Genomic DNA, 15576 nt, shown 5'->3' on the forward strand with positions numbered 1-15576 from the left:
AAGAATGGTGCATATGTCGAGACGGTGTGTCCGTCATTCAGGAAAGTGTTTGTCAATTATGTGGCAAATGGATAACATAAAAGATTGAATGTTTTTGTGTTGTCAAATTCCTCTCAATTCCTGCAAGAGTATCTTGTATTCATTTAATTGTAGTTACTACTGAAGGAATGATGAAATCGAGAAATTAGTATTTTTGTAATTAGAACTTTGGGGCCAAGTTGTTCCAGGTAAATTCTGGGATGGTCTATTGTCTACAATAGGTTACAACTGCCTCTTCATTCCATGCCGAAAGTGAAATTTGCACATTGTACAAACAGCCCCCCCCCCCCCCCCCCCCCCCTGCCCACACCACCACCACCATGCCGTGGTTGGCTAAGGCCAACAATAAGTTAGCAGCAATTGACCATTCGAGGTGTCTGACAACTTGTTCCTGCTGCTGTTTGGCACCAGTTGTGTATTTCTTGTATTAGAAAGTCCCAAATATCGCTAAAACTGTTGTGAAGATGTTTCAGCTCGTCTATCTTCTGGTTGTATACGCATTTTCTCTAGATCTATAACTTATATTCCATAGCTCATAGTGAAATTCGAAAATTGTAGTTGAACTTTCAAAATTAGTTAATGTTTGTACATTGGAAGAAAATTTGTATTCATATTTCCAAAAATGAGGGTGGGGAGTTGGGGTAGGGAGTAAAAGCTTAAGAGACTGTGTTCAGCCCTGGCCCAGGGGGCAAGCCCAGCCAGAACATCGGCTCTTGGACAATGTGGAACACAGTACACAAGGCACAATAAAGGGTTGTGAAATTTGAGTCCAAATTTAAAGTGGCCACACAACCGTCCAGTAGTGTTGCTGCCCTTTCGACAAGGGCCCTGCCTCGCAGAGACTAACAGTTCGTCCTGCCTCCTGTACTGTGTCTTCTCTCTTGTGACTCACATTTTTATTTTTGCCTTTAATTTATGATCATTTAGTTCCCCTCCTATGTGGAAATGACACAAGGTCTTCAGAACTCATTAAAAGAGGAAATCAAAGTAATAAAATGTTGAGCTTTGAAATGACAAAATTATAGTAGAAATGTAAATAATAATAATAATAATAATAATAATAATAATAATAATAATAATTCTTTATAGAACGAGCAGAAACTAGCAAAATACACAAAGCAATCACTCATATAAATACATTGGCTACACCATTGTAATTTCATAACCACTTCTACAACCTTTTAGATCACATAACGTCAACAGATACAAAGAAAGTAAATTGGAAAAAGAAAACACTACATGGCAAGCACCCGTATCATCTAACACAGCCACACATCGATCAAGACGCATCCAACACATGGCTAAGAAAAGTGAGACAGAAGGATTCATGATTGCAATACAGGATCAAACAATAAACACCAGATATTACAGAAGCATATTATTAAAGAAACCAATACCACAACAGATAAATGCAGACTTTGCAAACAACGAATAGAAACAGTAGATCACATCACAAGCAGATGTACAATACTAGCAAACACCGAATACCCCAGAAGACATGACAATGTAGCAAAAATAATACATCAACAGCTTGCCTTACAACATAAACTTACAAAACAACATGTTCCCACATACAAGTATGCACCACAAAATGTATTAGAGAACGATGAATACAAATTATACTGGAACAGAACCATTGTAACAGATAAAACACCACCACATAACAAACCTGACATCATACTCACCAATAAAAAGAAGAAATTAACACAACTAATCGAAATATCCATACCCAATACAACAAATATCCAGAAGAAAACAGGAGAAAAAATTGAAAAATACATCCAACTGGCTGAGGAAGTCAAGAAGATGTGGCATCAGGATAAAGTTGACATTATACCAATTATACTGTCAACTACAGGAGTCATACCACACAGTATCCACCAATACATCAACGCAATACAGCTACATCAAAACATATATATACAACTATAGAAATCAAAGATGATGTGACTTACCAAACGAAAGCGCTGGCACGTCGATAGACACACAAACAAACACAAACATTCACACAAAATTCAAGCTTTCGCAACAAACTGTTGCCTCATCGGGAAAGAGGGAAGGAGAGGGAAAGACGAAAGGATATGGGTTTTAAGGGAGAGGGTAAGGAGTCATTCCAATCTCGGGAGCGGAAAGACTTACCTTAGGGGGGAAAAAAGGACAGGTATACACTCGCACATACACACATATCCATCCACACATATACAGACACAAGCAGACATATACAGAGGCCCTGTATGTGTCTGCTTGTGTCTGTATATGTGTGGATGGATATGTGTGTGTGTGCGCGAGTGTATACCCGTCCTTTTTTCCCCTAAGGTAAGTCTTTCCGCTCCCGGGATTGGAATGACTCCTTACCCTCTCCCTTAAAACCCATATCCTTTCGTCTTTCCCTCTCCTTCCCTCTTTCCTGATGAGGCAACAGTTTGTTGCGAAAGCTTGAATTGTGTGTGTGTGTGTGTGTGTGTGTGTGTGTGTGTGTGTCTATCGACGTGCCAGCGCTTTCGTTTGGTAAGTCACATCATCTTTGTTTTTAGATATATTTTTCCCATGTGGAATGTTTCCCTCTATTAATTCAACTATAGAAATCTGTAATTATGTTCAATTACCCCAAAGTTCCTAAATGCAATGTAACATATACCGTACAGTTAGAAGGAAGTCACGCTTGATCAAGGTCCGTGTACTTTCCATTTTTATCCAGACATAACGTCTTAGAAAGCAAAGAAATAATAATAATAATAATAATAATAATAATAATAAGGCCCGGGAAAAGAATCGGCCTCCGGTATGTTCTGCCAGTCGTAAAAGGCGACGAAAAGAACAAACCACTAATAGGGCTAACCCCCCTTTTAGTGTGATTAGTTGGTTCAGGACAGAACTAAAGAAGCCTCGGACAAGCGCCGTCATGGTCGGGGACGACGCTTGAACCCTATGCCCGCCCACAATGGTAACGACACTGCTAGCCAACTGGAAAATGATTTAAATCCAAATAGAGGTGTTTTGCAGGATATGCTTCCTGCAACCACCCTAGAAGGAAAACAAAGACAGAGGATGAGATGGTCAGATGAAGTTAATCGACACCTCATGTTCTGTTATTACCAAGCAACAAACCTAGGAACCAACACAACTGGATACAGATCACAAGTATACACAACATTTATTACCAGATACCCAGAATTAAAATTTTTAACAGAACAACGATTAGCTGATCAGATCCGTGTAATAATAAAAAAATAACAGGATACCCCAGCAGAATTAGAAAACATCAAACAACAAGCACAAAAAATACTGGAACAAAATAATGTGCAATCAGAAGAAGAAAATACAGTAATGGACTCGCCCAGAGCAAACAAACAAAGAACAACACGCACTAATTAAACAATCAGAGGAAAACGAAATCTTAAGACAGCCACCAGAACAAGCACAAATAGAACACGAAGTGACACAGATGTTAGATATAGAAGAAAAATTTCAGCTAACATATATAGAATACAAAGACACAAGTACAGACATTAGACCATTCTTGCGTAGACCACCAAATAACCCACAAGTCGAAACAACAATAAAAACTATCAACACAATCATACACAACAAAATAAATGAAAACACAACTATGGAAGAGTTACAACTACTGGTTTATATAGGAGCACTCACTACACTAAATATACACACTAGGCAGAGATCAGAACCAACCAACACACAGAAGAAACCCACAAAACCAGCATGGCAACACAGGCTACAGATCAAAATAGAAAAACTGAGAAAAGACATCGGACAGCTAACACAATTTATAAGAAATGAAATCTCGGAAAAAAACGAAAAAAGTTAGGTAAAATCTCACAACAAGAAGCGACAGAGCAATTAGACGAAAAGAAGCAGAAATTACAAGCATTAGCCAAACGACTCAGAAGATACAAAAAAAGTGAAAATAGAAGGAAACAAAACCAAACATTCAACACAAACCAAAAGAAATTTTACCAGACAATAGATAACACACACATCAAAATAAACAATCCACCAAACATAACAGACATGGAACACTTCTGGAGCAACATATGGTCAAACCCGGTACAACATAACAGGCATGCACGGTGGATACAAGCAGAAACAGACACATACAAGATGATACCACAAATGCCTGAAGTGATAATTTTGCAACATGAAGTCACCCAAGCAATTAATTCTACTCACAATTGGAAAGCCCCTGGAAATGATAAAATAGCAAATTTCTGGTTAAAGAAGTTCACCTCAACACATTCACATCTAACTAAATTATTTAACAGTTACATTGCAGACCCATACACATTCCCTGATACACTTACACACGGAATAACATATCTGAAACCTAAAGATCAAGCAGACACAGCGAACCCAGCTAAATATCGCCCCATAACATGCCTACCAACAATATACAAAATATTAACTTCAGTCATTAAACAGAAATTAATGACACATACAACACAGAACAAAATTATAAATGAAGAACAAAAAGGCTGTTGCAAAGGAGCACGAGGATGTAAAGAGCAACTGATAATAGATGCAGAGGTGACATATCAAGCTAAAACTAAACAAAGGTCGCTACACTACGCATACATTGATTACCAAAAAGCTTTTGATAGTGTACCCCACTCATGGTTACTACAAATATTGGAAATATACAAAGTAGATCCTAAATTGATACAGTTCCTAAACATAGTAATGAAAAATTGGAAAACCACACTTAATATCCAAACAAATTCAAATAATATCACATCACAGCCAATACAGATTAAGCGTGGAATATACCAAGGAGACTCATTAAGTCCTTTCTGGTTCTGCCTTGCTCTGAACCCACTATCCAACATGCTAAATAATACAAATTATGGATACAATATTACTTGAATGTACCCACACAAAATCACACATTTGCTATACATGGATGATCTAAAACTACTGGCAGCAACAAATCAACAACTCAACCAATTACTAAAGATAACAGAAGGATTCAGCAATGATATAAGTATGGCTTTTGGAACAGACAAATGTAAGAAAAATAGCATAGTCAAGGGAAAACATACTAAACAAGAAGATTACATATTGGATAACCACAACGACTGCATAGAAGCGATGGAAAAAACGGATGCCTATAAATATCTAGGATACAGACAAAAAATAGGAATAGATAATACAAATATCAAAGAAGAAATAAAAGAAAAATATAGACGAAGACTAACAAAAATACTGAAAACAGAATTGACAGCAAGAAACAAGACAAAAGCTATAAATACCTATGCCATACCAATATTGACCTACTCATTTGGAGTAGTGAAATGGAGTAACACAGACCTAGAAGCACTCAATACACTTACACGATCACAATGCCACAAATATAGAATACATCACATACATTCAGCAACAGAAAGATTCACATTAAGCAGAAAGGAAGGGGGAAGGGGATTTATCGACATAAAAAACCTACATTATGGACAGGTAGACAATTTAAGAAAATTCTTTCTAGAACGAGCAGAAACTAGCAAAATACACAAGGCAATCACTCATATAATTACATTGGCTACACCACTGCAATTTCATAACCACTTCTACAACCCTTTAGATCACATAACATCAACAGACATGAAGAAAGTAAATTGGAAAAAGAAAACACTACATGGCAAGCACCCGTATCATCTAGCGCAGCCACACATCGATCAAGACGCATCCAACACATGGCTAAGAAAAGGCAATATATACAGTGAGACAGAAGGATTCATGATTGCAATACAGGATCAAACAATAAACACCAGGTATTACAGCAAGCATATTATTAAAGATCCCAATACCACAACGGATAAATGCAGATTTTGTAAACAACAAATAGAAACAGTAGATCACATCACAAGCGGATGTACAATACTAGCAAATACAGAATACCCCAGAAGACGTGACAATGTCGCAAAAATAATACATCAACAGCTTGCCTTACAACATAAACTTTTAAAACAACACATTCCTACATACAAGTATACACCACAAAATGTACTGGAGAATGATGAATACAAATTATACTGGAACAGAACCATTATAACAGATAAAACAACGCCACATAACAAACCTGACATCATACTCACCAATAAAAAGAAGAAATTAACACAACTAATCGAAATATCCATACCCAATACAACAAATATACGAAAGAAAACAGGAGAAAAAATTGAAAAATACATCCAACTGGCTGAGGAAGTCAAAGACATGTGGCATCAGGATAAAGTTGACATCATACCAATTATATTATCAACTACAGGAGTCATATCACACAATATCCACCAGTACATCAATGCAATACAGCTACATCCAAACATATATATACAGCTACAGAAATCCGTAATTATTGATACATGTTCAATTACCCGAAAGTTCCTAAATGCAATATAACACATACCGTACAGTTAAAAGGAAGTGACGCTTGATCAAGGTCCGCGTCACTCCATTCTTTACCGGAATTAACGTCTGAGAAAGGGAAGATAATAATAATAATATTAGCATACATTGTAATATCTGACACAATTTATCTGATCTCAATAGAGGCTGAGCACAGGTGAAGGTGGCGTCCTTGGTCTCTCGGTAGGAACCATCCCGGAATCTGCCTTGAATGACATTGAAAACAGTGGCAAAACCAAATTGTGCTACCGGGTCTGTATGCTTTTCAGATTGGACAGTTTCTTATACCTGTCTCTCCATCTCAGTGACTTAAAACTACTGTAATTCAATCGAGTGGACAGGACATACTCCTATTCACAGTTATTTGATTCTGTCCCATTCACTTCAGTGAATTCGACGTGTGTAAAGTAATTTAATATTTCTATGAAGACAAAAGTTGGTCTTCTGAGAGAGTGGTAGACCCTCTTTTGGAATCAGAGTGGAAGAGAGACACACACAGCATGACCTCTGTTTTACACGTTTCCTGTCCTTATCTTGCTTCTCCTGCTACAAATTGAAATAACACTTCAGAAAGTTCTAGGTTCACGCCTCCCCCTTTATGCGATTCTGCTGCGTTTGCTCCATTCGTTCCCATTTCTGCAGTTCGAGAGGCCCGATTTTCCAGTGTCACGTCACATTCTAATTTGTGTCATGTCGTCGAGCACCTCCGCAACTGTGGCTGTTACAAAGTGGCCCGAGTGTTTGCTGTCTGCTACATCTGTTTTCACTGTTACTTAATGCACACAGTTTCTCTCTCTTTCGTTCCGACACACGACTACCACCCGACTTCCTCAGTTCCGAAATACCTCATTACCTTCACCGAGAGGTCTACTAGAAGTAGTGTGCACAAATCGGCCCGTCGCAGAGGTCGGAAAGTCGAGAAAAATGAAGTTCTGCACCCCTTTACTGCACGGTCGGTGCTGCAGCCTGTAGACGGGTGCCGAGTGTGTGCTGCTTCCGGTGGGCCCCTCCTCCCCTCCCGCCCCTACTCCCACCTCCCAGTTTCCCCGCCGCTAATCTGAAGTGTTGGCCGTCGCTTATGTGCAGGCAAGAGGACGCCCGGCGGCCCGTGGTCAGTTGTGGCCAACGCCATGGCGGGCTCTCTCCGTCACAGCAAAGGTGCGTACCTCTCATTCTAACTCTACACGTCATCTTGTGACGTTTTGTTCCTAATCGATTTTGTTTCATTGTGCTACTGTCGTAACGGTGAGTATCTGCAAAATATTTTCTTCTGTTAATTGATATGTGTATGAAGATACGTTGTGAGGGTGCTCAAAAATGTTTCAAAATACTGCTGTTTTCCTCAAGTAACTGGTCCACTGATACACGACTGAAATTCGTTAGCATATTCCTCACTGCCATCACCTGCATTGACACTACACTTCGACTTGCAAGTTTATGAATCCCCCTCCCACAGTTTTTCATGGGAGGCTGGTTTGTGTAGCTACATCAGTTACTGACAAAAGCTTCGTTGCTACCAGTTTTGACCTATTTGTGGATTATGTACAAAACATTTATTGTGTAATTGTTATGCAATTATGAACAAAACAGACTATGATACCAGTAGTAAATTATAAAAAAAAAAAAATAATAATAATAATAATTTTACAGATTCATATAATTTATCAGTATGTACGTATTGGTTTAAAAATTCATTAGAGCATTTTGCTTTCTAATCCATTACATATACAGGGTGTTTATAAATGAATATCAGTGTTTTAACAATTTATAATATTTATTACATTAAACTTACAGTTATAAATGATGTTGTTGTTGTTGTGGTCTTCAGTCCTGAGACTGGTTTGATGCAGCTCTCCATGCTACTCTATCCTGTGCAAGCTTTTTCATCTCCCAGTACCTACTGCAACCTACATCCTTCTGAATCTGCTTAGTGTATTCATCTCTTGGTCTCCCTCTACGATTTTTACCCTCCACGCTGCCCTCCAATACTAAATTGGTGATCCCTTGATGCCTCAGAACATGTCCTACCAACCGATCCCTTCTTCTGGTCAAGTTGTGCCACAAACTTCTCTTCTCCCCAGTCCTATTCAATACTTCCTCATTAGTTATGTGATCTACCCATCTAATCTTCAGCATTCTTCTGTAGCACCACATTTCGAAAGCTTCTATTCTCTTCTTGTCCAAACTATTTATCGTCCATGTTTCACTTCCATACATGGCTACACTCCATACGAATACTTTCAGAAATGACTTCCTGACACTTAAATCTATACTGGATGTTAACAAATTTCTCTTCTTCAGAAACGCTTTCCTTGCCATTGCCAGCCTACATTTTATATCCTCTCTACTTCGACCATCATCAGTTATTTTGCTCCCCAAATAGCAAAACTCCTTTACTACTTTAAGTGCCTCATTTCCTAATCTAATTCCTTCAGCATCACCCGACTTAATTAGACTACATTCCATTATCCTTGTTTTGCTTTTGTTGATGTTCATCTTATATCCTCCTTTCAAGACACTGTCCATTCCATTCAACTGCTCTTCCAAGTCCTTTGCTGTCTCCGACAGAATTACAATGTCATCGGCGAACCTCAAAGTTTTTATTTCTTCTCCATGAATTTTAATACCTACTCCGTATTTTTCTTTTGTTTCCTTTACTGCTTGCTCAATATACAGATTGAACAACATCGGGGAGAGGCTACAACCCTGTCTTACTCCCTTCCCAACCACTGCTTCCCTTTCATGTCCCTCGACTCTTATAACTGCCATCTGGTTTCTGTACAAATTGTAAATAGCCTTTCGCTCCCTGTATTTTACCCCTGCCACCTTTAGAATTTGAAAGAGAGTATTCCAGTCAACATTGTCAAAAGCTTTCTCTAAGTCTACAAATGCTAGAAACGTAGGTTTGCCTTTCCTTAATCTTTCTTCTAAGATAAGTCGTAAGGTCAGTATTGCCTCACGTGTTCCAGTGTTTCTACGGAATCCAAACTGATCTTCCCCGAGGTTGGCTTCTACTAGTTTTTCCATTCGTCTGTAATGAATTCGTGTTAGTATTTTGCAGCTGTGACTTATTAAGCTGATAGTTCGGTAATTTTCACATCTGTCAACACCTGCTTTCTTTGGGATTGGAATTATTATATTCTTCTTGAAATCTGAGGGTATTTCGCCTGTTTCATACATCTTGCTCACCAGATGATAGAGTTTTGTCAGGACTGGCTCTCCCACGGCCGTCAGTAGTTCCAAAGGAATATTGTCTACTCCGGGGGCCTTGTTTCGACTCAGGTCTTTCAGTGCTCTGTCAAACTCTTCACGCAGTATCATATCTCCCATTTCATCTTCATCTACATCCTCTTGCATTTCCATAATATTGTCATCAAGTACATCGCCCTTGTATAGACCCTCTATATACTCCTTCCACCTTTCTGCTTTCCCTTCTTTGCTTAGAACTGGGTTTCCATCTGAGCTCTTGATATTCATACAAGTCGTTCTCTTATCTCCAAAGGTCTCTTTAATTTTCCTGTAGGCGGTATCTATCTTACCCCTAGTGAGATAGGCCTCTACATCCTTACATTTGTCCTCTAGCCATCCCTGCTTAGCCATTTTGCACTTCCTGTCGATCTCATTTTTGAGACGTTTGTATTCCTTTTTGCCTGTTTCACTTACTGCATTTTTATATTTTCTCCTTTCATCAATTAAATTCAATATTTCTTCTGTTACCCAAGGATTTCTACTAGCCCTCGTCTTTTTACCTACTTGATCCTCTGCTGCCTTCTCTACTTCATCCCTCAAAGCTACCCATTCTTCTTCTACTGTATTTATTTCCCCGATTCCTGTCAATTGCTCCCTTATGATCTCCCTGAATCTCTGTACAACCTCTAGTTCTTTTAGTTTATCCAGGTCCCATCTCCTTAAATTCCCACCTTTTTGCAGTTTCTTCAGTTTTAATCTACAGGTCATAACCAATAGATTGTGGTCAGAGTCCACATCTGCCCCTGGAAATGTCTTACAATTTAAAACCTGGTTCCTAAATCTCTGTCTTACCATTATATAATCTATCTGATACCTTTTAGTATCTCCAGGGTTCTTCCATGTATACAACCTTCTTTCATGATTCTTAAACCAAGTGTTAGTTATGATTATGTTGTGCTCTGTGCAAAATTCGACCAGGCGGCTTCCTCTTTCATTTCTGTCCCCCAATCCATATTCACCTACTATGTTTCCTTCTCTCCCTTTTCCTACACTCGAATTCCAGTCACCCATGACTATTAAATTTTCGTCTCCCTTCACAATCTGAATAATTTCTTTTATTTCATCATACATTTCTTCAATTTCTTCGTCATCTGCAGAGCTAGTTGGCATATAAACTTGTACTACTGTAGTAGGCGTGGGCTTTGTATCTATCTTGGCCACAATAATGCGTTCACTATGCTGTTTGTAGTAGCTTACCCACATTCCTATTTTCCTATTCATTATTAAACCTACTCCTGCATTACCCCTATTTGATTTTGTGTTTATAACCCTTTATAAATGATATGTCAAACGAAAGAGCAACTCACGGTTTTACGAAGAGCATTATAAATGTTCAATGTGGGCACCATTTGTCACACAGCACACATCAAGTCTATAGCTGAGTCCTTCCCAAATGTTGATAAGTGTGTCTTCAGTAATTGTAGCAACAGCTGCTTCAATCCGGTTTCATTATTCAGGGATGCGATTTTTTTCCTTTGGGGATTCATCAAGGATCGTGTGTACGTGCCTTCGTTACCAGCAGACCTCCCTGAATTAAGAAACCAGATTGAAGCAGCTTTTGCTATAATCACTGAAGACACACTTATCAACATTTGGGAAGAACTCGGCTATAGACCTGATGTGTGCCGTATGACAAATGGTGCTCACATTGAACATTTATAACGTTCTTGGTAAAACTGTTTGAATTGCTCTTTCATTTGACATATCATTTGTAACTGTAAGTTTAATGTAATAAATGTTATAAAGGATTAAAACCCCAATATTCATTTATAAACACCCTGTAGTTGCGTTAATATTGAGTTAAATGGGTGAGCATCTCTGTTACACACATCAAAGAAAGTTTTGCATCACTCTGATTCCCAGAACTCCTGAAGATAGGCATTGACTGTGGATATTGTATCACAGACACAGTCCCTTTGACTGTTCAGAGATGTCACTATACCCGCCTGAAGATGTAAACAACCATGCATGAGCAGCACCACAGACGGAGGGGGTTCGACAGCCGATCATATCCAGTCATCCCACCAGGAAGGAGGTATATGGCTCGTGTTTTCTGTAGTTCAGTGCCTAGACGATCAATGCCACAGTTCGATCGCGTCCGCATTGTTACTTAGTGCCAGGAAGGGCTCTCAAGGGAAGTGTCCAGGCGTCTCGAAGTGAACCAAAGCGGTGTTGTTCGGACATGGAGGAGATACAGGAACTGTCAATGACATGCCTCGCTCAGGCTGCCCAAGGGCTATTACTGCAGTGAATGAATGACTGCTACCTACGGATTATGGTTAGGTGGAACCCTGACAGCAATGCCACCATCTTGAGTAATGCTTTTCGTGCAGCCGCAGGACGTCGTGTTACTACTCAAACTGTGCGCAATAGGCTGCATAATGTGCAACTTCACTCCCAGCGTCCATGCCAAGCTCCATCTTTGCAACCACGACACCGTGCAGCGTGGTACAGATGGGCCCAACAACATGCCTAATGGACTGCTTAGGACTGGCATCACGTTCTCTTCACCAGTGAGTGTCGCATATTCCTTCAACCAGACAATCGTCGGAGACGTGTTTGGAGGCAACCCTGTCACACTGAACGCCTTAGATACACTGTCCAGTGAGTGCAGTGAGGTGGAGGTTCGCTGCTACTCTGGGGTGGCATTATGTGAGGCCGACGTACGGCGCTGGTGGTCACAGAAGGCACTGTAACGGCTGTACAATACGTGAATGCCATCCTTTGATCGATAGTGCAATCGTATCGGCACCATATTGGCGAGGCATTCGTCTTCACGGACGACAATTCGCGCCCCCATTGTGCACATCTTGTGAATGACTTCCTCCAAGATAACGACATCGCTCGACTAGAATGGCCGGCATGTTCTCCAGACATAAACTCTACCGTACATGCCTGGGATGGATTGAAAAGACTGTTTATGGACGATGTGACCCACCAACCACTCTGAGGGGTCTACGCGGAATCGCCATTGAGGAGTGGGACGATCAGGACCGACAGTGCCTTGATGAACTTGTGGATAGCGTGCCACGACGAATACAGGCATGCGTCAGTGAAATAAGATGTGCTACTGGGTATTAAAGATACCTGTGTGTACAGCAATCTGGACCACCACCTCTGAAGGTCTCCCTGTATGGTGGTACAACATGCAGTGTGTGGTTTTCATGAGCAATAAAAAGGGCAGAAATGATGTTTGTGTTGATCTCTATTCCAATTTTCTGTACAGGTTCCGGAACTCTCGGAACCGAGGTGATGCAAAACTTTTTTTGATGTGTGTTTTACACATCACTAATAATCACTCACTGTCTGGACACATCTTGTCTTTCATTGCACACAATGGCAAATACCTCTCTCGTCAGGCCTGCTTATATTATTCTTAATATGCTCACGTCACAACTCCTCTGAAAACTTATTTACTACTACTCCTGCTGCTGCTGCTGCTTCTACTTCTACTTCTACTTCTACCACCACCACCACCACCACCACGACTACTATTGTGTTAATACCAATGCAAGCTACTGAATTCATTATCAGTTTTTGTCTTTAACTAGCTGAAAATTGAGAACTAAACTGCAGTTCCCTGTCGGCAATAGCTCCAGTTAAATATTAGAAAAAGATAATATTGCATAAGAAAGGACTGACATGTATATTTAAGAAATGGGTACAGAAAGACAGTAGACAAATTCGATGGTAAGCATACCTTATCTGTATGAGGTAGAGGGGTCATTGTAGTAGTCACTTGGGTGGTGGACACAGCTGTTCACATATTGTCAGTGGTCATTGAGCTCAATATAAGTGGAGTTATATAGTGAATCTGAAGAACAGTAGCCTGTAGTGAGGTAAATATGTGTTTCAACTATGTAGGAATGAAGTTTTTGCCAAGGTTGCACTGTTGGCATATTAAGAATGACTTCAGAAGGTCTTATGACGGGCTTTTTTGCCACAGTGAGCAACAGAGGTACAGATGTCTCCAGGTAGTGAGAGTGCATTAGTGAAATGTAATAACAACACTGGTGCTCACCTATTTAACCCAATATTAAGGCAACTACATGTAATGCATTAGAAGGAGAGATGATATGATGATTTTTTCGGCTAGTAAGTGCATACTGATACATCACGGGAATTTGTAGGATTTTTAATTATTTTACTGTTTAGTCCTGATATTATTGTCTGCATTGTTCATAATTACCATGTGTCAGAAGATAATCTAGACCAGGGATCTCCAAGCTACGGCTTGCGGGCCGACACCAGCCCGCAAACACGATCGATCCGGCCCGCAGTGACGGGTCATATGTGCCCCTGTCTGGCCCACCGTTATTTTCTTTTATTGCAGTCGAACTTTGCTTATTGAGCACCTCTCATAAAGAGTAATTTGCACAACGAGTAGAAGAAACTGAATCGCTTAACCAATGATTTTTCACGTAAAGAGTCTGTTTAGTGTTTTTTTTTCCCTTCAGTCTGTACTAACAATTTCAAAAACCAATACTTGGCCTGGATCGCTCTCTTTACCCATTATGAATGAACACACAATCGTGCGTTGTCCTATAGACTAACACTCTGTAAAGTAGAAGCTATATCCAATCAGCTGTACTGAATGCAGTGTGCCTCACACCACAATTATCACCACTGCTCGGGCTTTCTCAGCAGTGTTGCAAATTTTCCACAAAGATGTCGCAAGATCTTTTCTTCACCTGCATTTGTTAACTCTTTTCCTTGCAATATCTGTTTATGAATTCCAGTTCTGATTTTGTGTCATTAACTAACACAAATTCATTAAATGTGCCTGTAAAGCAGTAGCTATGCGTGCTATGAATTTAATTAATAATCATGCTATGCCTCTCTTTTGACAGATTTTGAAGCATGGGCATAAACAAATATCTCTTGACAACTTTCTTCTAAAATAGGCTGTACTGTTTATGAATAAAAAATTACAATATTGTATTATAAATCTGTTTGAATACCTGTTTCTTTGGAATGGAATGTATTGATCTAAGTTTTTTCACAGAGATAAGCAGTATAAAAATGGGAAAAAAGCTATGTGCAAACTTATGCAATTGATCAAACTGTGTGAATGAAAGACTCGTATAAAGTTCCAGCAATGATGCATTAAATATTTATCTTTGCAAATCAACCATTTCCATTTGAAGGTCATGGGCAATACTTTCTAAATTGGTGTTAAAAGGATTTTGAAAAAATCTTGATATCAATAGCAATTTTAGAAGAGACATTTTTTGTTCATTGAGACTGAAACAAAACAATTTTTTGTTAAAAGGATTTAATATAAGTGTATAAAACAGGCAGGAGCCAGTTTGTTTCTTGTAAATTTAAATTGAGGTTGTTCATATGTTTAGTTAAATCTGTACAAAATAACAACTTCCATAACCACTCATTGTTTTGTACCGTATTTACTCGAATCTAAGCCGCACTCGAATCTAAGCCGCACCTGAAAAATGAGACTCGAAATTCAAGGGGAGAGAAAAGTTTTAGGTCGCACCTCCAAATCGAAACAAAGTTCGTCTAGTTGTAATATGAGACACAATTTAGGTCGAATGAATGACGATACAGCAGCAGTAGTTTGGTTCGAGTCGTAAGCTTAGCAGTTACGGTTTACCAGGTAGCCATTACTACGCGTCACGCGCTCCGTCCGTATTTATATGGAATCCTTCCTTTTTCACGTGCTTCGTCTGGTTCGAATTGATTGCTTATTTTTCTTTGATCTGATAAGTCCGTTCTCTTTGTTATAGGTGTTTACGTCACTCCAAGCTGAAAATGCATTACTGCACTGTGTCATGCATTGTTTGTCGCATTCTGATAGTGCGTGTTTATGGCCTGTCGCCGCTCGCGGCGTGGCTTGCTTTTGTGCGCGCTACCGCC

At 39.5% G+C, this 15576-nt stretch overlaps 1 protein-coding gene across 2 annotated transcripts in view; it reads left to right on the forward strand.

The window, feature by feature from the left end:
- The window catches only part of LOC126428109 (probable mitochondrial glutathione transporter SLC25A40), a 92440-nt gene that overhangs the window by 28315 nt on the left and 48549 nt on the right, over positions 1-15576 (forward strand). The window contains exon 7 of one of the 2 annotated variants that reach the window (XM_050090012.1): positions 7540-7611. The exons of the other annotated variant lie outside the window; for it this stretch is intronic. Coding sequence (XP_049945969.1) covers positions 7540-7611 — 72 coding nt within the window. The remainder of the gene's footprint in view (positions 1-7539; positions 7612-15576) is intronic. 2 annotated transcript variants of the gene reach the window in all.

Source organism: Schistocerca serialis, chromosome 12 (genome assembly GCF_023864345.2).
Source record: "Schistocerca serialis cubense isolate TAMUIC-IGC-003099 chromosome 12, iqSchSeri2.2, whole genome shotgun sequence".
NCBI classification, from domain to species: domain Eukaryota; kingdom Metazoa; phylum Arthropoda; class Insecta; order Orthoptera; family Acrididae; genus Schistocerca; species Schistocerca serialis.